The 25,099-nt window shown below is 46.4% G+C and overlaps 1 protein-coding gene across 4 annotated transcripts in view; it reads right to left on the bottom strand.

Annotated features, from left to right (window-relative positions):
• The window catches only part of ABCD4 (ATP binding cassette subfamily D member 4), a 99,125-nt gene that overhangs the window by 2,211 nt on the left and 71,815 nt on the right, over window positions 1–25,099 (bottom strand). Inside the window, exons 14-18 of one of the 4 annotated variants that reach the window (XM_073638170.1) lie at window positions 19,623–19,659; window positions 14,532–14,581; window positions 5,866–5,993; window positions 5,714–5,790; window positions 4,672–4,787 (exon numbers count right to left, since the gene is read on the bottom strand). In XM_073638170.1, the coding sequence (XP_073494271.1) occupies window positions 4,672–4,787; window positions 5,714–5,790; window positions 5,866–5,993; window positions 14,532–14,581; window positions 19,623–19,659 (408 nt within the window). The other 3 variants (XM_073638171.1, XM_073638174.1, XM_073638173.1) reach the window with 3 other exon arrangements.

Raw genomic sequence — 25,099 nt, 5'->3', positions numbered from 1 at the left:
TAATACTGCCTGCACCCACACAAATAAGTGCCAGCGCTCCCCAAGATGCCCGCACTAATAATACTGCCTGCACCCACACAAATAAGTGCCAGCGCTCCCCAGGATGCCCGCACTAATAATACTGCCTGCACTCACACAAATAAGTGCCAGCGCTCCCCAAGATGCCCGCACTAATAATACTGCCTGCACCCACACAAATAAGAGCCAGCGCTCCCCAGGATGCCCGCACTAATAATACTGCCTGCACTCACACAAATAAGTGCCAGCGCTCCCCAAGATGCCCGCACTAATAATACTGCCTGCACCCACACAAATAAGTGCCAGCGCTCCCCAGGATGCCCGCACTAATAATACTGCCTGCACTCACACAAATAAGTGCCAGCGCTCCCCAAGATGCCCGCACTAATAATACTGCCTGCACCCACACAAATAAGAGCCAGCGCTCCCCAGGATGCCCGCACTAATAATACTGCCTGCACTCACACAAATAAGTGCCAGCGCTCCCCAAGATGCCCGCACTAATAATACTGCCTGCACTCACACAAATAAGAGCCAGCGCTCCCCAGGATGCCCGCACTAATAATACTGCCTGCACTCACACAAATAAGTGCCAGCGCTCCCCAAGATGCCCGCACTAATAATACTGCCTGCACCCACACAAATAAGTGCCAGCGCTCCCCAGGATGCCCGCACTAATAATACTGCCTGCACTCACACAAATAAGTGCCAGCGCTCCCCAAGATGCCCGCACTAATAATACTGCCTGCACTCACACAAATAAGTGCCAGCGCTCCCCAAGATGCCCGCACTAATAATACTGACTGCACCCACACAAATAAGTGCCAGCGCTCCCCAGGATGCCCGCACTAATAATACTGCCTGCACTCACACAAATAAGTGCCAGCACTCCCCAAGATGCCCGCACTAATAATACTGACTGCACCCACACAAATAAGTGCCAGCGCTCCCCAGGATGCCCGCACTAATAATACTGCCTGCACTCACACAAATAAGTGCCAGCGCTCCCCAAGAGGCCCGCACTAATAATACTGCCTGCACCCACACAAATAAGTGCCAGCGCTCCCCAGGATGCCCGCACTAATAATACTGCCTGCACTCACACAAATAAGTGCCAGCGCTCCCCAAGATGCCCGCACTAATAATACTGCCTGCACTCACACAAATAAGTGCCAGCACTCCCCAAGTTGCCTGCACTAATAATACTGCCTGCACTCACACAAATAAGTGCCAGCGCTCTCCAAGATGCCCGCACTAATACTGCCTGCACTCACACAAATAAGTGCCAGCGCTCCCCAAGATGCCCGCACTAATAATACTGCCTGCGCTCACACAAATAAGTGCCAGCGCTCCCCAAGATGCCCGCACTAATACTGCCTGCGCTCACACAAATAAGTGCCAGCGCTCCCCAAGATGCCCGCACTAATACTGCCTGCGCTCACACAAATAAGTGCCAGCGCTCCCCAAGATGCCCGCACTAATACTGCCTGCGCTCACACAAATAAGTGCCAGCGCTCCCCAGGATGCCCGCACTAATAATACTGCCTGCGCTCACACAAATAAGTGCCAGCGCTCCCCAAGATGCCCGCACTAATAATACTGCCTGCACTCACACAAATAAGTGCCAGCGCTCTCCAAGATGCCCGCACTAATACTGCCTGCACTCACACAAATAAGTGCCAGCGCTCCCCAAGATGCCCGCACTAATAATACTGCCTGCGCTCACACAAATAAGTGCCAGCGCTCCCCAAGATGCCCGCACTAATACTGCCTGCGCTCACACAAATAAGTGCCAGCGCTCCCCAGGATGCCCGCACTAATAATACTGCCTGCGCTCACACAAATAAGTGCCAGCGCTCCCCAAGATGCCCGCACTAATAATACTGCCTGCACTCACAAATATAACAGTGCCAGCGCTCCCCAAGATGCCCGCACTAATAATACTGCCTGCACTCACACAAATAAGTGCCAGCGCTCCCCAAGATGCCCGCACTAATAATACTGCCTGCGCTCACACAAATAAGTGTCAGCGCTCCCCAAGATGCCCGCACTAATAATACTGCCTGCACTCACAAATATAACAGTGCCAGCGCTCCCCAAGATGCCCGCACTAATAATACTGCCTGCACTCACACAAATAAGTGCCAGCGCTCCCCAAGATGCCCGCACTAATAATACTGCCTGCGCTCACAAATATAACAGTGCCAGTGCTCCCCAAGATGCCCGCACTAATAATACTGCCTGCGCTCACACAAATAAGTGCCAGCGCTCCACAAGGTGCCCGCACTAATAATACTGCCTGCACTCACAAATATAACAGTGCCAGCGTTCCCCAAGATGTCCGAACTAATAATACTGCCTGCGCTCACACAAATAAGTGGCAGCGCTCCCCAAGATGTCCGCACTAATAATACTGCCTGTACTCACACATATAACAGTGCCAGCGCTCCCCAAGATGCCCGCACTAATAATACTCCCTGCACTCACACATATAACAGTGCCAGCGCTCCCCAAGATGTCCAAACTAATAATACTGCCTGCACTCTCACATATAACATTGCCAGAGCTCCCCAAGATGTCCGCACTAATAATACTACTGCCTGCGCTCACACAAATAAGTGGCAGCGCTCCCCAAGATGCCCGCACTAATAATACTGCCTGCACTCACACAAATAAGTGCCAGCGCTCCCCAAGATGCCCGCACTAATAATACTGCCTGCACTCACACAAATAAGTGCCAGCGCTCTCCAAGATGCCTGCACTAATAATACTGCCTGCACCCACACAAATATAACAGTGCCAGCGCTCCCCAAGATGTCCGTACTAATAATACTACTGCCTGCGCTCACACAAATAAGTGGCAGCGCTCCCCAAGATGCCCGCACTAATAATACTGCCTGCACCCACACAAATAAGTGCCAGCGCTCCCCAAGATGCCCGCACTAATAATACTGCCTGCACTCACACAAATAAGTGCCAGCGCTCCCCAAGATGCCCGCACTAATAATACTGCCTGCACTCACACAAATAAGTGCCAGCGCTCTCCAAGATGCCTGCACTAATAATACTGCCTGCACCCACACAAATATAACAGTGCCAGCGCTCCCCAAGATGTCCGCACTAATAATACTGCCTGCACACACACAAATAAGTGCCAGCGCTCCCCAAGATGCCCGCACTAATAATACTGCCTGCACCCACACAAATAAGTGCCAGCGCTCTCCAAGATGCCCGCACTAATAATACTGCCTGCGCTCACAAATACATAATGAGAGGAAGGAAACGTTAACAGATTCAAAGCAGAGGAGAATGGCAGAGTTGTGGCCTTTCCTTGCAGACATCAATGTAGCCGTGGACTTCTTCCAGTGACCTGGCGCACAGCCGGACCCCCGACCTCTGAAGACTGACACAGACCACGACTATGACATGTAGGAATGTACAATGGTAACGTGAAAGCTGCCTCCCCTGAAAAGAACTGTCCCTGCAGAATGTCCCTAGTTCACCCCTAAAGCCAAACTTGTTCCACTGCTCCAGCCTCGTACACTGAGGGTCACCTCTCTGAGGCTGTGTCCACGTCCCACGCTATGCTGTACACTGTAAGGGTCCCCCCCTCTGAGGCTGTGTCCCATGCTACGCTGTACACTGTAAGGGTCCCCCCTCTGAGGCTGTGTCCCACGCTACGCTGTACACTGTAAGGGTCACCCCTCTGAGGCTGTGTCCCATGCTACGCTGTACACTGTAAGGGTCACCCCTCTGAGGCTGTGTCCCATGCTACGCTGTACACTGTAAGGGTCACCCCTCTGAGGCTGTGTCCCATGCTACGCTGTACACTGTAAGGGTCCCCCCTCTGAGGCTGTCTGTGCATGTGCCCCATGCTACGCTGTACACTGTAAGGGTCCCCCCTCTGAGGCTGTGTCCCATGCTACGCTGTACACTGTAAGGGTCCCCCCTCTGAGGCTGTGTCCCATGCTACGCTGTACACTGTAAGGGTCACCCCTCTGAGGCTGTCTGTGCATGTGTCCCATGCTACGCTGTACACTGTAAGGGTCCCCCCTCTGAGGCTGTCTGTGCATGTGCCCCATGCTACGGTGTACACTGTAAGGGTCACCCCTCTGAGGCTGTCTGTGCATGTGCCCCATGCTACGCTGTACACTGTAAGGGTCACCCCTCTGAGGCTGTGCCCCACGCTATGCTGTACACTGTAAGGGTCACCTTTCTGAGGCTGTGCATGTGCCCCACGCTATGCTGTACACTGTAAGGGTCACCCCTCCGAGGCTGTGCCCCACGCTATGCTGTACACTGTAAGGGTCACCTTTCTGAGGCTGTGCATGTGCCCCACGCTATGCTGTACACTGTAAGGGTCACCCCTCCGAGGCTGTGCCCCACGCTATGCTGTACACTGTAAGGGTCACCCCTCCGAGGCTGTGCCCCACGCTATGCTGTACACTGTAAGGGTCACCTTTCTGAGGCTGTGCATGTGCCCCACGCTATGCTGTACACTGTAAGGGTCACCCCTCCGAGGCTGTGCCCCATGCTACGCTGTACACTGTAAGGGTCACCCCTCCGAGGCTGTGCCCCATGCTACGCTGTACACTGTAAGGGTCACCTTTCTGAGGCTGTGCCCCATGCTACGCTGTACACTGTAAGGGTCACCTTTCTGAGGCTGTGCCTGTGTCCCACGCTGATCAGTGTCATTCCCAGCTGTCTGCATCGTGTATACAACTCCACCTCAGCGTCCTCGCTAAGCGCGCTGCTTGCCTCATCCAGGACTGACACAAAGGGAGGCAGAAGGAGAGATGAGTGCACATCCATATATCCTCCCGCTGGCCACACTCCCAGGATCAGCACACGCCTCCGGCACACATGCCCCAGCACACGACCCCAGCACATGCACCTCACTGAGCACACGACCCCGGTTCCTATCCCCAGCACACGTCCCTGGCACATGTCTCCAGTACATGCCCAAACACTGCACACACTCCCCTCACATATCTCCAGCACCCGTCCCCCAGCACAAGCCTCCAGCTCACTCCCCCAGCACACGCCCCCAGCACGCGTCTCCTGCTCACTCCCCCGGCGCACGTCTCCAGCACACGTCTCCTGCTCACTCCCCCAGCGCACGTCTCCAGCACACGTCTCCTGCTCACTCCCCCAGCACACGTCTCCTGCTCACTCCCCCAGCACACGTCTCCTGCTCACTCCCCCAGCACACGTCTCCTGCTCACTCCCCCAGCACATGTCTCCTGCTCACTCCCCCAGCACACGCCTCCAGCACACATCTCCTGCTCACTCCCCCAGCACACGTCTCCTGCTCACTCCCCCAGCACACACGCCTCCAGCACACATCTGCTGCCCACTCCCCCAGCACACGTCTCCTGCTCACTTCTCCATCACACGTCTCCTGCTCACTTCTCCAGCACAAGTCTCCTGCTCACTCCCCCAGCACACGTCTCCTGCTCACTCCCCCAGCACACGTCTCCTGCTCACTCCCCCAGCACACACGCCTCCAGCACACATCTGCTGCCCACTCCCCCAGCACACGTCTCCTGCTCACTTCTCCAGCACGTCTCCTGCTCACTCCTCCAGCACAAGTCTCCTGCTCACTCCTCCAGCACACGTCTCCTGCTCACTCCTCCAGCACACGTCTCCTGCTCACTTCTCCAGCACACGTCTCCTGCTCACTCCTCCAGCACACCTGCATATTTTGGCTGTAGGTAAAAGAGACGAGAAAATGCCAAACGCTGCATTTCTCCAGGTGACAGAACCTCCGACCTGAAGGAATAAAGGACATAACACATGAGTAGTCAGCGCCCTGCAACATGAGGTGGCAGCAGTCAGGAGACTCACCACTTCCAATCCACTTTATGGTCCAGACCCCCCGTTCTGCTCAATAGACATGTCTGCAGCGCAAAAGAACAAAGGATTAAAGGGTGGCCACAAAGGATCAAATATCTACAGGAGATCCAGGTCACGATCTGTGTATGAGAAACATGTATGGAGAAAGGTGACACACTAATACTGTCCATCTACGTGGACTGCACAGATCATAGATGTGTATATATAGCGGAGGGTAAGGGTCACACATGGACTACACAGATCATACATGTGTGTATATAGTGGAGGGTGAGGGTCACACATGGACTACACAGATCATACATGTGTATATATAGTGGAGGGTGTGTCAGAGTTTCGGTTGTCATTCTACAGTTTGACCACTAGTGGCTGCTATTGTTCACTTTAATAATTGTGCGGCAATCCCACTCCTTACCACTGGAGGTTGCTGTTGTGTTCTGCAATTGTCCTTTACTAAGATGGCAGATTATGAACCTGTGGGATCCATCTTGTTTCCTGTTTGGGCCTACTTATAGCCACATGGATCTCTCTCTCTCTCATTGCTTGAGTATTGTGACAAGCTGTTAGCCTAGTTCTAGTCTCTAGCTCCTGAACATTCTTACCCAGACTGTTCTTACCTATCTACGGATGGTTTTCTACAAGTTCTTTGCTAATTCCAAGTACATATATAACCGCTTGATGTCCCTGTGTGTATATAGTGGAGGGTGAGGTTCACACGTGGACTACAAAGATGATACATGTGTATATAGTGGAGGATGAGGGTCACACGTGGACTACACAGATCATACATGTGTATATATAGTGGAGGGTGTGTCAGAATTTCTGTTGTCTCCTTCTACAGTTTGACCACTAGTGGTTGCTATTGTTCACCTTAATATGCTGCAATCTCACTCCTTACCACTGGAGACTGCTGCTGTGTTCGGCAATTGCCCTTTACTAAGATGGCAAATTATGAACCTGTGGAAACCATCTTGTTTCCTGTTTGGGCCTACTTAAAGCCACATGGATCTCTCACTCATTGCTTGAGTATTGTGTCTAGCTGTTTAGTCTAGCTCCAGTCTACAGCTCTGAACTCTCTTCCCAGACTGTTCTCACCTATCTACGGATTGTTTCCTACAACTTCTTTGCTAGTACCAAGTACATCTATAACTGCTTGCTGTTCCTGATAGTGTTCCTTCGGCAACTGGATTCCAGCAGTACTACGCCAGTATCATAACAGGATATTCAAGCCTTCATCATGGATGCGCACTCAAAGATGAACTAGCTTGGGGCAATGCTCACACAAATTTTGATGACTTCATTCTCCACTGTAGTCGTATAGACAACCAATTATCAAGACAGAAGATTGGAAAAGTGGAATTCAAACTGGTCCCGCAACAGTAATCGTTATCCACCTGCTTCAAAGCCCAGTCCCAGAGACTTTGAGGTAAAGAGTCCTCACATATCTGAAGCTGAATCCATGCAGGTCGACAACGTTAAAGTGCTGAGAGAAAAGAACGTAGACTTCGGGCAAATTAGTGCTTTTGTTGTGGCAAGACTGACCACTTTCTCGTCCTACTTGACTACGTAAAACAGAAGCAGTGGTAGCGGATCCCAACTGTTCAGACGAAGAATCAGTCTTGTCTGAACCAGTGCCTCCAGTAAATGCCGTAATCCATTCAATGTATTCTATTGCACCCAACATTAAAAAAGAAAAGAAAACAAGGACTCTCATTCCTTCATTTCTATCGAGTTTCAATTTGATTCTCAATGGATTTCCACATCTGCCGATTCAGGAGCAAACAAAAGTTTTATGGACATCTTTTGCAAAGGAACATGGGTTAAAAATTCAAAACAGACTTTCATCTATTATTATGGAAACTGTTGACGGATCTCCACTAAATTCAGAACCAGTGAATCAAGAGACTGAACCCCTAGAGATAGTTATGGAACCTAATCACCATGAGGTCTTAATCTTTTTACTAATCTCATCTCCACATTTTCCAATAATCCAGGGGTTGCATGGCTACAGACTCAAAATCCCACAATCAATTGGGAGACCAAAGAAGTATCTTTCCATCTACTGTACACTTCCCACAGGCTTCACCAAATGAAGAGGTTGAAGAGGATCCTGAATAATCTTCTAAACTACCATCTATATATAAGGAATTTGATGATGTATGTGACAAGAAAAACGCCGACAAACTCACTCATTGGCAGTATGATTGTTCAACTGATATATTACCTGGAGCAGCAATATCCTTTAGAAGCATTTACCCACTGGCCGAGCAGGAATTAAAAACACTCAAGGAATATATTAATGAAAATGTAGCCAAAGTGTTTATTCGTCCATCTTCATGACCAGAAGGTGCGCCTATATTTTTTGTTAAAAAGAAAGACCGTTTCTTAAGACCCTGTGTTGATTACAAAGAATTTAATAAAATTACTTTAAAGAATCGTTACCCTCTGCCTTTGATCCCTGAATTGCTGGACAGAGTTCGTCATGCAAAGTTGTTCATAAAACTGGATCTTCGAGGGGCATACAACTGGGTTTGTGTTAGACCAGGTGATGAATGGAAAATGGCATTCAGATCACGTTATGAACACTAATGATGAGCGAGTGTGTACTGTTAACTCTTTCGGCAAGCACGCTCAGGTGCTCGCCGAGTGTGAAGACCCGGGGTCTTCCGTGGGCGTAACACTACTCAGACAACACAGGGTGAAGGTAAAACAGCGTGGCAATACTTTATTGAACCACAAAGTGGACAATAAACTCGTAGAACAGTCCCAGCAAATACCCAAGATGGTGCAACATTACACAGTCTCACCCTTCCGCTCCGCCCGCCTGGGATAGAACAACTGCGACTTTGGAGACTTCCAGGGCCGACTACCTCAACCAGTGTCCCCCCCACAGAGAAGGTAGCGGCAAGCTTAGGAAGCTAGCAGTCCATCGAGGTACAAGGCCAAGAGACTCGAGGGTCCCACCTTGGCCTCTCCGAGAGTTTCCATGGGGCCAGATGACCGCCGGGTCCCAATCTGGCTTCTCCAAATGTCTCCATGGGTTTCAGGCGACCCGTGGGTCCCTCCTGGCAACCTCAAACAACATATCCATGGGGCCAGGTGACTTCCTCGTCTCACCCTGCTCTCCCCAAAATGTATCCATGTCTCTCTGATGGTCAATGGAGCAGATCCGAATCATTCCAGTCAGAGCCGATACCCTTAGGCTAGAATCATGTAAAATCCAAATCTGTGTCTCTTTGGATGCCATGCTATCCATCTACTTTCCTGAAGAATGTCTCTCATTCTCCTTGTAAAGTCTTTCTGATGCTACTTGATTCTGCTTGCAACACTACAGACATCCCTGTTTATATTTACATCTGTGTAAGGTCATCAGTCACAGGTGAGAGGTAAAGGTGCATGGCTCACCAGGTCTCATTGTTTGGCCTAATCAATTTACATAGTTGGTATCACAGGGATATTGTAAATAAACATCTAGCTGACTTTTAGTACAATTTGTCATTAGCATAGTAAACATGATGGTTTCCAAGGGAACAGAATTCAACATTCATGGTTATACAAATACTGGTCTGTGTTAATCAACTAAAGAAGAACACAGGTTAAAAAGTCAACATAAAAATAAAGGTATACTGCTCTTGCCATCAGAAAGTATGTCTGGCATAATTAAGATTTTACACTGTATCGTCACACCGAGTATTTACGGCGTGCTCGGCATCTATGTTAGTGTCGCCGCAGCTGCATGGGTCACGGCTGTTAGACAGCTGTGACACGTGCAGGGATTGCTTGCCAAGGATTGCAAGATTCAAGCTATCACTGAGTGGCCAACGCCAAATGCGTGAAAGAAGTCCAACGATTTGTGGGCTTTGCCAATTTTTACAGACGTTTCATTAAGAATTTTTCAGGTATAAACTGCATCAATCACCGAATTAACAAAGAAAGACATATCGTTTATTTGGTCTCCTCAAGCACAAGATGCTTTTTCTTGCCTGGAGACGAAGTTCACCACAGCTTCTATACTAATTCATCCCAATCCTGAACATGCCTTTATTGCAGAAGTGGAAGCTTCAGATGGTGCAGTAGGGGTCATTCTATCACAAAGAACAGAAACAAAAGATTTGTTACATCCTTGTGCTTATTTCTCCAGAAGTTTGACCATGTCAGAACAGAATTATGATGTGGGGAACAAATAGCTCTTAGCTATGATTGCTGCTTTCAAGGAATGGAGACATCATCTAGAAGGAGCAGCTCAACAAATTGTTATGACTGACCATTATAACCTTGAATTTATCAGGTCTGCCAATGGTTTGTCCCCCCGCCAAGCTCGATGGAGTCTCTTTCTTGACCGAATCAACTTTGTTATCTCTTACAGACCTGGCTCCCGTAACGGTAAGGCGGATGCTTTATCTAGGATCTTCTCCCAAGATCCTTCTACAGCAGCATCACCAACAACTATTCTGCCTGAGTCCAACTTCCTGGGGGTGATCAATAACAAAGACTTGCTGGAAGATATACGGAAAGCATACGAGACAGACCCAATTCTTCTATATCCACTAGATGATATATCTCTTACCTTTCAAAACAAAATATGAACTCAATCATTGCATCTATGTTCCGGAAACTGTGAGACTTAAAGTATTAAAACTAACCCATGACTCCAAGTTTACAGGACACAAAGGAATTTAAAAAAAAACACAAGAATTTCAGTCTAGTTTCTTTTGGTGGTCCAATTGTCAAAAAGATGTTAAATAATACGTATCTTCCTATAGCACCTGTGCCATGTATAAACCCCCCGCACATCACCAATGGGATTATTGCAGCCTCCAAAAATTCCATCTTGTCCTTGGGGCCTATGGACTTTATTGTGGAATTACCAGTTTCAAAGGGAAAGAGTTCAATCCTAGTAGTGGTGGACCGACTCACTAAAGCAGCACATTTTGTCCCCTGCACTGGTTTACCACCTGCTAAAGAGACTGCTGATCTTATAATTCAAGATGTGTTTCGTCTTCATGGGGTCCCAGGTGAAGTCGTCTCTGATCCTGGAACACAATTTACATTGAGATTCTGGAGGAATTGTTGTGCAGCTTTGGAGATTGATGTCAGTTTATCTTCTGCCTCCATTCCCAATCTAATGGTCAGACTGAACGCACAAAACCAAACCTTAGAGCAACGTCTCAGATGCTACATTTGTCATCTCCAGGATGACTGGGTGGATTTGCTTCCTATGGCAGAATTTTCATACAACAATTCTCAAAATGCTTCGACCAAACAAACACCATTCTTTGCAAATTCTGGGAACCATCCAAGTATCCTTCCTAATTTTCCCAGAGAAACGCCTATCCCTGCTGTCACCGACAGAATACAATCCCTGCAACAGAATCTGGAAATACTAAAGACACTTTAAGAATTGCCCAGAAGAAATATAAGGAAGCAGCAGATAAATCTCGCAGACTTTCTCCGAGGGTGATGAAGTTTGGCTTTCCACCAAGAATTTGAAACTCCATATAATCTCACCAAAACTGGGTCACAAATGTATTGGTCCTTTTAAAATAATTCGACAAGTTAGCTCAGAAGGTTTTCGCCTTCAACTACCCAGAACAATGAAGATCCATCCAGTGTTCCTTGTCTCCTTACTAAAGCCATTAGCTCCAAACCCTTTTCCAGGACATCGTCTGCCTCCACCTGATCCTATTGAAGTAGATGGGCAAGAACATTGCACAGCTGAAAAGGTCCTGGATTCCAGAATATTCAGAAACAAGTTGCAGTACTTAATAAAGTGGCAAGGGTACGGCCCTGAAGATAACTCCTGGGAACCTGTAGAAAATATCGACTGTTTAGAGTTTCACCAAAAATACTCACATAAACTAAACCAAGCATCGTCCGGATGCCGCTGTTGAAAAAGGAGAGTAATGTCAGAATTCCTGATGTCCTTCTACAGTTTGACCACTAGTGGCTGCTATTGTTCATCTTAATTGTGCTGTAATCCCACTCCTTACCACTGGAGGCTGCTGTTGTGTTCTGCAATTGCCCTTTACTAAGATGGCAGATTCTGAACCTGTGGGATCCATCTTGTTTCCTGTTTGGGCCTACTTAAAGCCGCATGGATCTCTCACTCATTGCTTGAGTATTGTGTCTAGCTGTTAGCCTAGTTCCAGTCTCCAGCTCCTGAACTTTCTTCCCCAGACTGTTCTCACTTAACTACGGATTATTTCCTACACAACTTTGCTAATTCCAAGTATATCTATAACCGCTTGCTGTTCCTGCTCGTGCTCCTTCGGCCACTAGTTTCCAGCAGTACTAAGCCAGTATCGTAACAGGGTGAGCGTCACACGTGGACTACACAGATCATACATGTGTATATATAGTGGAGGATGAGGGTCACACGTGGGCTACTCAGATCATACATGTAAATGTAGTGGAGGGTGAGGGTCACACGTGGACTACACAAATCATAATAATAATTGATCCTATGACTAAGGGCACATTCCGCGCCAGAAACACGACAAGTGTACTTTTTAATCGGTTTTTAATGATTTTTCAATAAAGTACTATTTTTCACTTTCTGGATGGTTGTGCTGGATTGAACCTCCCTCCCCCCCTCCTCCAAACCTTCACTTAGCTGTTTTTCACCAGCGGGAGCAGCACCCTCCAGAACATTTCAACCGAAGACTACGATTGAAACAGCGTGGTAAGCTACACCAACTTCCTAGTATTTCTTACACAAATCATACATCTGTGTACATATAGTGGAGGCTTAGGGTCACACATGGTCTACCCAGATCATACATGTGTATAAATAGAGGAGGGTGAGGATCACACGTGGACTACATAGATCATACATGTGTATACAGTGCTGCTCACCATTATTGGCACCTCTTCATTTTTTTCAGAGACTGTACAATATCTTCAGAAATAAATGGAAATGTACCAAAGTTATGTCCTCAGTATTTTTTAATTAGTGGTGCAAAGTAATACAACAATAAAACACTGTTTTTCAACTTCCATGTTGCAATTTAAAAAAATAAGCAGAATAAAGAGCATGTGCAGCAATAAAGGCCCCCTAATTAATACTTGGTTGCCCACCTAATTAATACTTGGTTACCCACCCTTTGGCATAAGCTTCTTGCTCTTCTCAGCTGGAATTTTCTCCCATCTTCCTCTGCAGTTTGTTCGAGCTCTTGAATGTTTGCAGGGTCTTTTTCCCAATGGCAGATTTCAGCTCACCCCAAAGATTTCCAATGGGATTGAGGTCAGGACTCATTGTTGGTCATTTTAAAACAGTCCATTTTTTCTTTTTCAACCATTCCTGTGTACTTTTGGATGTGTGCTTTGGGTCATTGTATTGCTGGAAGACCCAGGATCTTTGACTCAAATCAAGTTTTCGTACACTGGGCAGGACATTTCACTCTAAAATCTCTAGCTAATTCTCTGATTTCATGATTCCTGTCATACGGTCAAGTCCTCCAGTACCAGACGGAGCAAAGCAACCCCACAGAATTATTGATTCTCCACCATGCTTAACTGTCGGTAAGGTGTTCTTTTCCTTATAAGTTTCATTGCGCCTGCTGTAAACAAACTGTTGCTTTGCATTGCCAAAAAGCTCTATTTTTGTTTCATCTGTCCACAGAACATTTTCCCAGAAGAATTGTGGTTTGTCAAGGGACTCTTTAGCAAAGATCAGTCGTTACTTTTTATGTCTTTTCTTCAGCAATGGTTTCTTCCTTTTTTTAATTTTTTTTTATTTAGTGCAGACTACCCCTCACCTCCGATATTTCTTCCTTGGCCTTTGCCCATGAAGCTGTGCTTGGTTTAGTGTGCGGTGTATGATACTTGTTGAAACTATGACCCAAGATTGTTCCAGGTTGGCCATCAGGTCTTTGGATGTTTGACGTGGTGTTTTTTCCACAATTTGCACCAACCTTCGAAGACCTCTCTTCTCAATTTTCCTCTTCCCCCCACATCCAGGGAAGTTTTTGATGGTTCCATGCTTGGCAAACGTCTTAATAACATTGTGAACTGTTGAAACTGGGATACCAAGGTCTTTGGAGATGGCTTTATACCCTTTGGAAGTCTTGTGTTTGCTAATAGCAGTTTTGATGTCCTCAGACAGCTCCTTTGCCTTAACCATTGTGACAATGGAACAGGGCCTACCATGTGGCTTTTTAAAACACTGAAGTCATCATTCATTGGCTAATTCATGTCACATGGGCACCAAAAATTAATCACAGGTGAATCTCTTTTGTGATTTACCACAGGCGAGTCAAAATGTGTTTCCATACTAAATTAATGTAAAGGAGCCAATACCAGTGTCACAGCAAGCTTTGGGTTTTTCTATTTTCCCCTCCCATATGTTTTTTGTTTTCAATTATTCTTTATCATTTGCTCTTTTGTATTTAACACGAGTGCTTTATACAAAAAAACCTTTTGCTTGATTCATTTTTTTTTCAGGAGATATTCCATATTATGTACTAAAATTTCATGGCAGCCAATAACTATGAGCAGGACTGTATATATGGGGAGGTAAGGGCACTCGTGAACTACACAGATCATGCATTTGTATATATAGTGGAGGTTTAGAGTCAAACATGGACTACACAGATCATACATGTGTATATAGTGGAGGGTAAGGATCACACGTGGGCTACTCATCATTTGTTTTTACTTACCAGCCCTGTCATATCCAATGATCTCAGAATCCTGTCATCATCGACGTGTCCTGAAGGCAGAGATAGAAGAGGAATTAGCAGAAGATATGGAGGCTTTCCGTACCTCACTTGTACAAATGAGCTTCATGTTGCTGTTATTACAGAAGGTGTGAGGAGCTAGCCTTGTTCTAAAGACTATTGGACGAATGCAGGTTGTGACAATACAGTTTCTAATCTCTAAGTCTAGATTGGTTAAGTCAAGAGAAATACACTATTGTGTTTGTGTTGACTTGTAAATATGTGTTTCTATGGCTGGTCAAGAAGGACATACGATTTATATAACCCTGATTGTTGTCTTCTCTTCGGTCTGTGATCAATGATGTTTGATAATATACTAATTACATATTATACTAAAGCCAGCTGAATGTTGATTTAAAGAGCCCCCTGCTATAACAACTATGTAAATTGATTAGCTCAAACAATGAAACCTGTGTGAGCCCTGCACCTTTACCTCTGACCTATGACTGATGACCTTAGCCACATATGTAAATGTAAAAAAGGTTTTTTCTATCCTGCTGAAAAGAGATTTGAAACAGAGAACTGTAAGACTTTAGAAGGAGAATCAAAGATCAGACTCTCCTGAGACCATCAGCTTGGTAGCATGGCTTTATCCAAAGAGACACAGATTTGGATTTTACATGATTCAAGCCTAAGGGTAGATGGCCCTGACTGGAAAGATACGGATCTGGTGCATTAACCATCAGAGAGCCCATGGATACATTTGGGGAGAACAGGTTAGGACAATGAAGTCACCTAGCCCCATGGATATGTTGTTTGGGGTTGCCAGGTGAGACCCTCCGGGCGCCTGGAACCCATGGAGACATTCAGAGAAGCCAGATTGAAACCAGCCAGTCATCTGGCCTCATGAAAACTCTTAGAGAGGCCAGGGTGGGACCCTCGTATCTCCTGGCCTTGTACCTCGATGGACTGTTTGCTTCTTAAGCTTGCCGCTACGTCCTCTCTGTAGAGGCCCGCCAGAAGAGGGGGGGCCACTGGTTGAAGAAGTCGGCCCTGGAAGTCCCAAAGTCGCAGCTGTTCTATCCCAGGCGGGCCAGCAGAAGGATGAGACTGTGTAATGTTGTACCATCTTGAGTATTTGCTGGAACTGTTCTGTTTATTGTCTGTTTTGTGGTTCATTAAAATATTGCCACAGTTTTACCCTCACCCTGTGCGGTCTGAGTAGTATTACGCCCACGGAAGACCCCGGGTCTTCACACATGTAGACAAGAGTCTGCGGCTCTAAGGGATGCAGACTTTTTCCAGCACGGAGCACTGGTTACATCAATCTTATGGTTGTGTTTTATTAGACATTCGCTTGCTCGTCAGTTCAGCCTCAGGAATCAATGTTTCCATTCAGTGACAGTAAGCAGAGGAAGACATGCAGGAGGCATCTAATGTATAGTGTGTGCATAGACTATGTATAGGCTATTAGCTTCAGTGAATTGAAACCTCAAAGTTTTATCCAGCACACTATGTGCCGAGAGGGGTTAAGCAGCCATTTTAAAAGGGCGTGTTTTTTTGTGAACAACCATAGTGTGGGTGGGAAGTCGTTTACCATATCTCCACCCCAGAGTGTGGTCTGGGGTTTAAATAGATGGCCTGCTGTGGCATTCAGTGTTCGGTAGGGCTGGAGAAAGGAACTCCAGTGCTTTGTCTCCTGACAAGGAAAAGCTGAATCATTTGTTTGCTAAACCCTGAGCGGGCGGACCCCTGCTACCACAAGGACTGTGTTTTGTGCTACCACTTTGTTTTGTTTTCCTGTTTTTGCCCAAAGGGCCATGATTATTTTTACTTCACCACGGTTTATGCCGCATGTAAAATAAACGTGGGAAGAATTTAAAAGAGACAGGGTTCCAGTGTCTACCTCCGTGTACAGCTGAGTGAGCCGATCTACCACAGGTGGTGTAGAAGCGCGGGCAGTGTTCCCAGCAAACACGTGTGACTGCTACAAGAGGGACAAAATGGAGGATCGCTTAAACATCTGGTGCAAGCACAGCAGCAACAACAGGAGACCAGTAAGCAGATCCAACCCCAAGGTCAGTGGACGAGTTTTCCATCTGGAAGGCGGTAAGGAGAGCTCTGCAGAAAATGACCCCGGGGGACAACATAGAGGCCTTTTTGACCGTGTTTGAAAGGGTCGCTGATAAGGCGAAACGTCTGCCGGAGCAATGGACAGAGGTGTTGGCCCCATTCTTGACGAGGAAACCCCAGAAGGCTTACTATGACTTGGCCTTTGCAAGACGTCAAGGAACATGGCAAACTAAAAACTGAAATTTTGGCGCGCTTGGGGGTGACGATGACTGTCAGAGTGCAGCGGGTCCACTGCTCTATGTATCACCGTGAGGAAACCCCCTCACTCCCAAATGTTTGACCTACTGCACCTGGTCCAAAAATGGTTTCAGCCGGAGCCCTCTACCCCTGCTCAGATGGTAGAGCGAGTGGTGATAAACCGGTTCATGCATTCCCCTCTGAGGCCAATACAGACTTGGGTTGCCCAGGGAGATCCCCGTAACGCTGATGAACTGATAAATGGCGCTTTTGCAATGATTACAGGAAGCTAAATGAGGTTTCCAAATTGGACGCCTATCCGATGCCCAGCTTGGATGAATTCAACGAGAGGCTAGTTCCAGCTAGATACATCCCCACCCTGGACCTAACGAAAGGGTACTGGCAAATGCTCCTATCTCCAAGTGCCAAGGAGAAGACTGCCTTCTCTATACCTGATGGGTGCTTTCAATACACCAGGATGCCATTCGGTCTGCGGGGAGCCTCCGCTACCTTTCAGATAACCATGGACCGAATCCTGGTCGCTCACAAAAAGTATTCCGCAGCTTTTCTGGACAACTCTGTGGTCTTCAGCCCAGATTAAGGAAGCCATTTGCAGAAGGTCCAGGCGGTGCTAGATGCGCTGAGGAAGACGTGCTTTACTATAAACCCAAAGAAGTGCACCATAGGAAAAGAAGAGGCGAAATACTTGGGCTATGTAGTCGTAAGTGGCGAAATCAAGCCGCAAGTAAAGTTAGAGGCAATTGGCCGCAACCAGTCTCCAAGAAACAGGTGCAGACGTTCCTAGTAATTGTGGGGTACTATCGGCGATTTAGCCCGAATTTCGCCATGATAGCTGCACCCCTGACCAATCTTCTGAAGGGCCAGAAGACGTTGATGACCAAATAGTCTGGTTGGGAACCGTGATGTCCCAAGAAGTAAATGGGGAGGAACATCCCATCCTGTAATTGAGCAGAAAACTCTAACTGTGAGAAAAACTATGCCATCGTGGAAAAAGAGTGCCTGGCCATCAAGTGGACAATTAACACACTAAGGTACTTACTACCTGTTAGGATGAAAGTTCAGGCTAGTGTCAGATTATGCGCTCCTGAGATGGATAAGGAAAAGGAAGGTGAAAAATGCCCGGGTGGTTTCCTCCAGGACTTTAGTTTCCATGTGGCGCATAGGCCCGGGAAGCTACATGGTAACGCTGATGCCTTCAAGACTACCCTGTTTAGTGAGTGAAGGTGCCCCCGACTTTAAGCGGTGGGGGGATATATGACAAAGTCACTGGCAAAGTGCTGGAGGGGAGATATGTTTCACTGAGGCTGTTAGCTTCAGTGAATTGAAACCTCAAAGATTTCTCCAGCACACTATGTGCCGAGAGGGGTTAAGCAGACATTTTAAAAGGGCGTGTTTTTTTGTGAACAACCATAGAGTGGGTGGGAAGTCGTTCACCATACCTTCACCACAGTGTGTGGTCTGGGGTTTAAATAGATGGCCTTCTGTGGCATTCAGTGTTCGGTAGGACTGGAGAAAGGAACTCCAGTGCTTTGTGTCCTGACAAGGAAAAGCTGAACCGTTTATTTGCTAAACCCTGAGTGGGCGGACCCCTGCTACCACAAGGACTGTGTTTTGTGCTACCACTTTGATTTGTTTTCCTGTTTTTGCCCAAAGGGCCGTGTTTTTTTTTTTCAACATGGTTTATGCTGCATGTATAATAAACCTGGGAAGAATTTAAAGAGACAGTGTTCCAGTGTCTACCTCTGTGTACAGCTGAGAGAGCCGATCAACCACAATACATAAGGCCAGCCAGGACATTGCTAAAGGTAAATGTAAAGCAATCATTCCATTAATCTCATCAGTATCTCGGGGGGCCTCAAGCCATTGTTCTCCCAGCCACTAGGCTCATTGTGTGGATGGGGATAGTAGACCCAGGGGAGCCATTATCACAGGGTGTCTCACTCGCAATCCCAAGTGATGAGCTTCTGGAATATTCTTTATTCTTTGAGTTAAAAGCAAATGTTTAAGGGGGAGGGTGTGAACATTTCTGCCCATTCGGGGGGCTGATCCCAGGAAAGGAGGAAGAAGCCACGTGTTTTTGTCAGGAAATTGGGAGAGTGATGTTAAAGGGAGAGGATCTAGGCTGAGATCCTGGAGCCATGGATGGCTGGCATATGGAGTTTTGAAGATCGGTTGCCGGCTGGGCTGGACACGTGCTACAATTGTGGGATCTGTCGTCTGCATTTGATGAACTTTCTTAAGGACTGTTGCTGCTCAATACATGGGCTTCGGTCCTGTTATCGGTCATCTGGACGAGTGTGGACTGTGATTACAGACTATTCTGGCAGGAGATACAAAATCTGTGAGCCAACCAAAAGTTGGGAGACAGCGAGTATCGCCTGGTGCGGGGGCAGTGGAGCTACCACCCCGGAGAGGGGATCTTGTGGACTGAGGACAATGTATTTTTGACATTTTACCTGGAATTGTTGTAAAACCTTGGATGTAGGAATAAAATATTGTTACATAATTAACCTGCCTAGGTGATTATTACAACCCACAACCGGAGATCTTCACAGAAAGTGTGGCCCCAAAGTTGTACGCGGGTGTAAATAGAGCCAGACCATGGGAATGAGTTACAAACCGCATAATCCAGGCCACTGTCTACATGACGTGGTCTCTGATCGCTATGTGTGGTCAACTGAAAAGTCGGGGTAACATGAAGTCTGAGATAAAACTGTCTGTGCCATTGCCACCGCCAAGAGGTTGAAAAGAAGCAGCTCGCACCTGAACTTGGGTAAACTTCCTTCAAAGGGTAAATGACCTGAAAGCAGAAACAGAAAATGTAATCTTCAGCTGTGTCCTCCCACCACGGTGCAAAACAATGAGACACGAGGAGGATCATTAAAAAAAAAGTACTATATACAGAGCCACGGATATCTGTGACAATACAAACAAAGCCACGTATATCTGTGACACAATAATGAGCCACATATATCTGTGACAATACAAACAGAGCCACAGATAATTGACAGACACTATATACAGTGCGACGGATATCTGTGCACAATCCAGAGCCATGGATAAATGTGTCACAATACTGAGCATCGGATATCTGTGACACAATACAAACAGAGCCACGGACATATGTGACAATACTGAACCACAGATATCTGTGACACAATACACAGTCACAGATATGTGACACTATATCGGTGACAATACAAACAGAGCCATGGATATCTGTGTCACAATACTGAGCCACGGATATCTGACACACACTACATACAGAGCAACTGATATCTGACACACTATATACAGAGCCACGGATATCTGTGTCACAATACAAACACAGCTACGGATATCTGTGAGACATTACAGAGCCACGGATATATGTCACGTAATACCACAGAAATATGTCACACAATACAAACAGAGCCACGGATATCTGTGACACTACACTGTGCGCAGAATTATTAGGCAAGTTGTATTTTAGAGGATTATTGTTATTATTGTTCAACAACTATGTTCTCAATCAACCCAAAAGAGTCATAAATATCCAAGCTTAATATTTTTGGAAGTTGGAGTGTTTTTTATTTAGATTTGGCTATCTTAGGAGGATATCTGTTTGTGCAGGTAACTATTACTGTGCAGAATTATTAGGCAACTTAATAAAAACCAAATATAATCCCATCTCACTTGTTTATTTTCACCAGGTAAACCAATATCAGTGCACAAAATTTAGAAATAAACATTTCTGACATGCAAAAACAAAATCCCAAAAAAATTAGTGATGAATATAGCCACCTTTCTTTATGATGACACTCAGCAGCCTCCATCCATAGATTCTGTCAGTTGCTTGATCTGTTTTCGATCAACATTGCGTGCAGCAGCCACCACAGCCTCCCAGACATTGCTCCCAGAGGTGTACTGTTTTTCCTCCCTGTAGATCTCACATTTTATGATGGACCACAGGTTCTCTATGGGGTTCAGATCAGGTGAACAAGGGGGCCATGTCATTATTTTTTCTTCTTTTAGACCTTTACTGGCCAGCCACGCTGTGGAGTAGTTGGATGCATGTGATGGAGCATTGTCCTGCATGAAAATCATGTTTTTCTTGAATGATACCGACTTCTTCCTGTATCACTGCTTGAAGAAGTTGTCTTCTAGAAACTGGCAGTAGGTCTGGAAGTTGAGCTTCACTCCATCCTCAACCCGAAAAGGTCCCACAAGTTCATCTTTGATGATACCAGCCCATACCAGTACCCCACCTCCACCTAGCTGGCGTCTGAGTCGGAGTGGAGCTCTCTGCCCTTTACTGATCCAGCCTCTGGCCCATCCATCTGGCCCATCAAGAGTCACTCTCATTTCATCAGTCCATAAAACCTTTGAAAAATCAGTCTTAAGATATTTCTTGTCCCATTCTTGACGTTTTATCTTATGTTTCTTGCTCATAGGTGGTGGTTTTTCAGCCTTCCTTACCTTGGCCATGTCCCTGAGTATCGCACACCTTGTGCTTTTTGATACTCCAGTAACGTTGCAGCTCTGAAATATGGTAAAACTGGTGGTGAATGGCATCTTGGCAACTTCACGCTTGATTTTCCTCAATTCATGGGCAGTTATTTTGCTCCTTTTTTGGCCAGCACGCTTCTTGCGACCCTGTTGGCTATTGGCCATGAAACGCTTCATTGTTCGGTGATCACGCTTCAAAAGTTTGGAAATTTCCAGACTGCTGCATCCCTCTGCAAGACATTTCACAATTTTGGACTTTTCAGAGCCCGTCAAATCTCTCTTCTGACCCATTTTGCCAAAGGAAAGGAAGTTGCCTAATAATTAAGCCCACCTTATATAGGGTGTTGATGTCATTAGTCAACACCCCTCCTCATTACAGAGATGAACATCACCAGATTTACTTCATTGGTAGTTGGCTCTGAAGCCTATGCCGCTTGGAGTAGGACAACATGTAGAAAAAGTATCATGGGATCAAAATACTCATTTGCCTAATAATTCTGCACGCGGTGTATATACAGAGCCACGAATATACAGTATATCACAAAAGTGAGTACACCCCTCACATTTACAGTATGTAAATATTTATTATATCTTTTCATGGGACAACACTGAAGATCTGACACTTTGATACAATGTACAGTAGTCGTGTACAGCTTCTATAAGTGTGAACGTGGTGCCATCTAAATAACTCAACACACAGCCATTAATGTCTAAACCGGTGCAAAAAGAAGTGAGTACACCCCAAGTGGAAATCGCCAAATTGTGCCCAATTAGCCATTTCCCCTCCCCGGTGTCATGTGACTCATTAGTGTTACCGGGTCTCAGGTGTGAATGGGGAGCAGGGTGGTAAATGTGGGGGTCTCGCTCTCAAACTCTTATACCGGTCACCATGGCGCCTGATGGCAAAGAACTCTCTGAAACTGCAAAAAAAAAAAAAATTTATTGCTGTACATAAAAGATGGCCGACACCCTGACACTGAGCTGCAGGACGGGGCCAAGATCATCCACTGGTATAACAAGACAGGTGCCACTCAGAGCAGCCTCGCCCATGGTCGACCACGCCATGTACGACCACAGAAGGTGAGTGCACGAGCTCAGCGTCATCCAGAGGTCGTCTGCTCACAACAGACATACAGTAGTGATCAAAATACCAGCAGTCCAATATGACTGACCAGATTAATCTCTGTTTCTGGTATAAATTATATCAACACGTCAGACAATTTACCAGTTGGTGCAGTAGATTGTAAGAAAACCCCCAGCCTCCGCATTCATCATCTGCAAGTTTCGGAGTCTGTGTATGTGAATAATTAATTGTACGGGGAGTGTTCACAATAATAGCAGTGTGGAGATCAATCAGTGAGGTCAATCAGGGGGCCCTTATTTAAGGCTGAAGCCAGCACATCTACAGTATTTTTCGGACTTTAAGACGCACCGGACCATAAGACGCACCTAGGTTTTAGAGGAGAAAAATAAAGTTGATTGGAGAGGATAAAACTTATAAAGAAGTGCAGACAATGATCGGCTTTACATGATCTCCAATGCTTTACAATGGAAAGCAAAACCAGAGAGACATGGAAGACAATGGAAGACTACCATCCGAATGGATGGAAGAATAGCCAGAATGGCGAAGGCTCAGCCAATGATCAGCTCCAGGATGATCACAGACAGTCTCCAGTTACCTGTGAGGACTGTGACAGTTAGAAGACACCTGTGTGAAGCTAATCTCTTAGCAAGAAGTTCCCACAAAGTCCCACTGTTAAGTGCCCGCTTGAGGATCGTTGACAGCTGCAGGAGCCGGCGGCTGCGACTGACGGTGTGCGCTATTAAAGAGAATGAATATTCACTCCTCTCCACTCCCATGGGCGTGAATATCATTCTATTTAGTAGCGGGCACATGTGATCGCTGCAGCAGCCAGCTACGATTGCTTCCTGTGCCTCGCTCCTCCGCCACTGCCCCCCTCCCCAGCTGGAATGTATAATGTGGACTATAAGACGCACCCCCCCACACACTTTCTTCCAAAATTTTGGAGGAAAAAAGTGCGTCTTATAGTCCGAAAAATACGGTACATGCATTTCTCCTTAAAAGCCTGAGAAATACGGGATGTTCAAGCTACTGCTCAGAAGAACAGCGTACTTTGATTAAAAAGTTGATTGGAGAGGGTAAAACGTATAAAAGAAGTGCAGACAATGATCGGCTGTTCAGCTAAAATGATCTCCAATGCTTTACAATGGAAAGCAAAACCAGAGAGACGTGGAAGAAAACGGAAGACTACCATTCAAATAGATGGATGAATAGCCAGAATGGCAAAGGCTCAGCCAATGATCAGCTCCAAGATGATCACAGACAGTCTCCAGTTACCTGGGAGGACTGTGACAGTTAGAAGACGCCTGTGTGAAGCTAATCTCTGAGCAAGAAGTCCTCGCAAAGTCCCACTGTTAAAAAAAAACAACAACACATGTACTGGAGTGGATACAATTTGCCAAAGAACAGATCAACTGGCCTAAAGAGAAAGGAGAAACATTTTGTGGACTGATAAAAGTAAAATTGTTCTTTTTAGGTCCAAGGGCCGCAGACAGTTCATCAGACTCCCCCCAAACTCTGCATTCAGCCACAGTACACCCTGAAGACAGTGAAGCATCATGATATGGGCATTTTTCTCTTACTATGGTGCCGGACCTATTTATCGCATACCAGGGATCATGGACCAGTTTGCATATATTAAAATACTTGAAGAGGTCATGGTGCCCTTAGGCTGAAGGGCATATGCCCTTGAAATGGGTGTTTCATCAAGACAACGACCCTAAACACACCAGTAAACAAGCAAAATCTTTGTTCCAGTCAAACAATATTGAGGTTATGGAGTGGCCAGCCCAATCCCTGGACCTTAATCCGATAGAACACTTGTGGGGTAACATCAAAAATGCTGTTTCTGAGGCAAAGCCAAAAAATGCCAAAAAGTTGTGGGATGTAGGGAAAGCATCCTGGGTTGGAATAACAGTGACAGGTAACAGAAGTTGGTTGACTCTATGCAACATAGATGTGAAGCAGTTCTAAAAATTGTGGGTATACAACTAAAGGTTAGTGATTCACAGGAATGCCAAATCCTCCAAAAGAGAGAGAACATATTGTGAGTTTGTGAAGACAAATGCAGACACGGCTGTTTTATAGAACAGAACAATGGTCATTTTTTGTTATTTTCTGTAAAATAGTTAAAAATTGTCTACATTTCTCTTCATGTTCTGAATTAGAAAACAGTAAACAGGGTTCCCAATGCTGGAAATAACAGCTAGGAGAAAGATTTTGTGCTTAACTCACATTTGTGAACACACTGCTATTATTTTGAATACTACTGTATAAGTGCTGCAGCATCAGCAGACCATACACATTGCTGCAGAGGTTACAGGGGTGGGGGGGTCCGCCTGTCAGTGCTCAGACCATACACATTGCTGCAGAGGTTACAGGGGTGGGGGGGTCCGCCTGTCAGTGCTCAGACCATACACACTGCTGCAGAGGTTACAGGGGTGGGGGGTCCGCCTGTCAGTGCTCAGACCATACACATTGCTGCAGAGGTTACAGGGGTGGGGGGGTCCGCCTGTCAGTGCTCAGACCATACACATTGCTGCAGAGGTTACAGGGGTGGGGGGGTCCGCCTGTCAGTGCTCAGACCATACACATTGCTGCAGAGGTTACAGGGGTGGGGGGTCCGCCTGTCAGTGCTCAGACCATACACATTGCTGCAGAGGTTACAGGG

This window comes from Phyllobates terribilis, unplaced genomic scaffold (assembly GCF_046119375.1).
Source record: "Phyllobates terribilis strain yellow unplaced genomic scaffold, ASM4611937v1 Scaffold_7__3_contigs__length_470593459, whole genome shotgun sequence".
Taxonomy (NCBI): domain Eukaryota; kingdom Metazoa; phylum Chordata; class Amphibia; order Anura; family Dendrobatidae; genus Phyllobates; species Phyllobates terribilis.
This window is presented reverse-complemented; position numbering and strand designations above follow the sequence as displayed.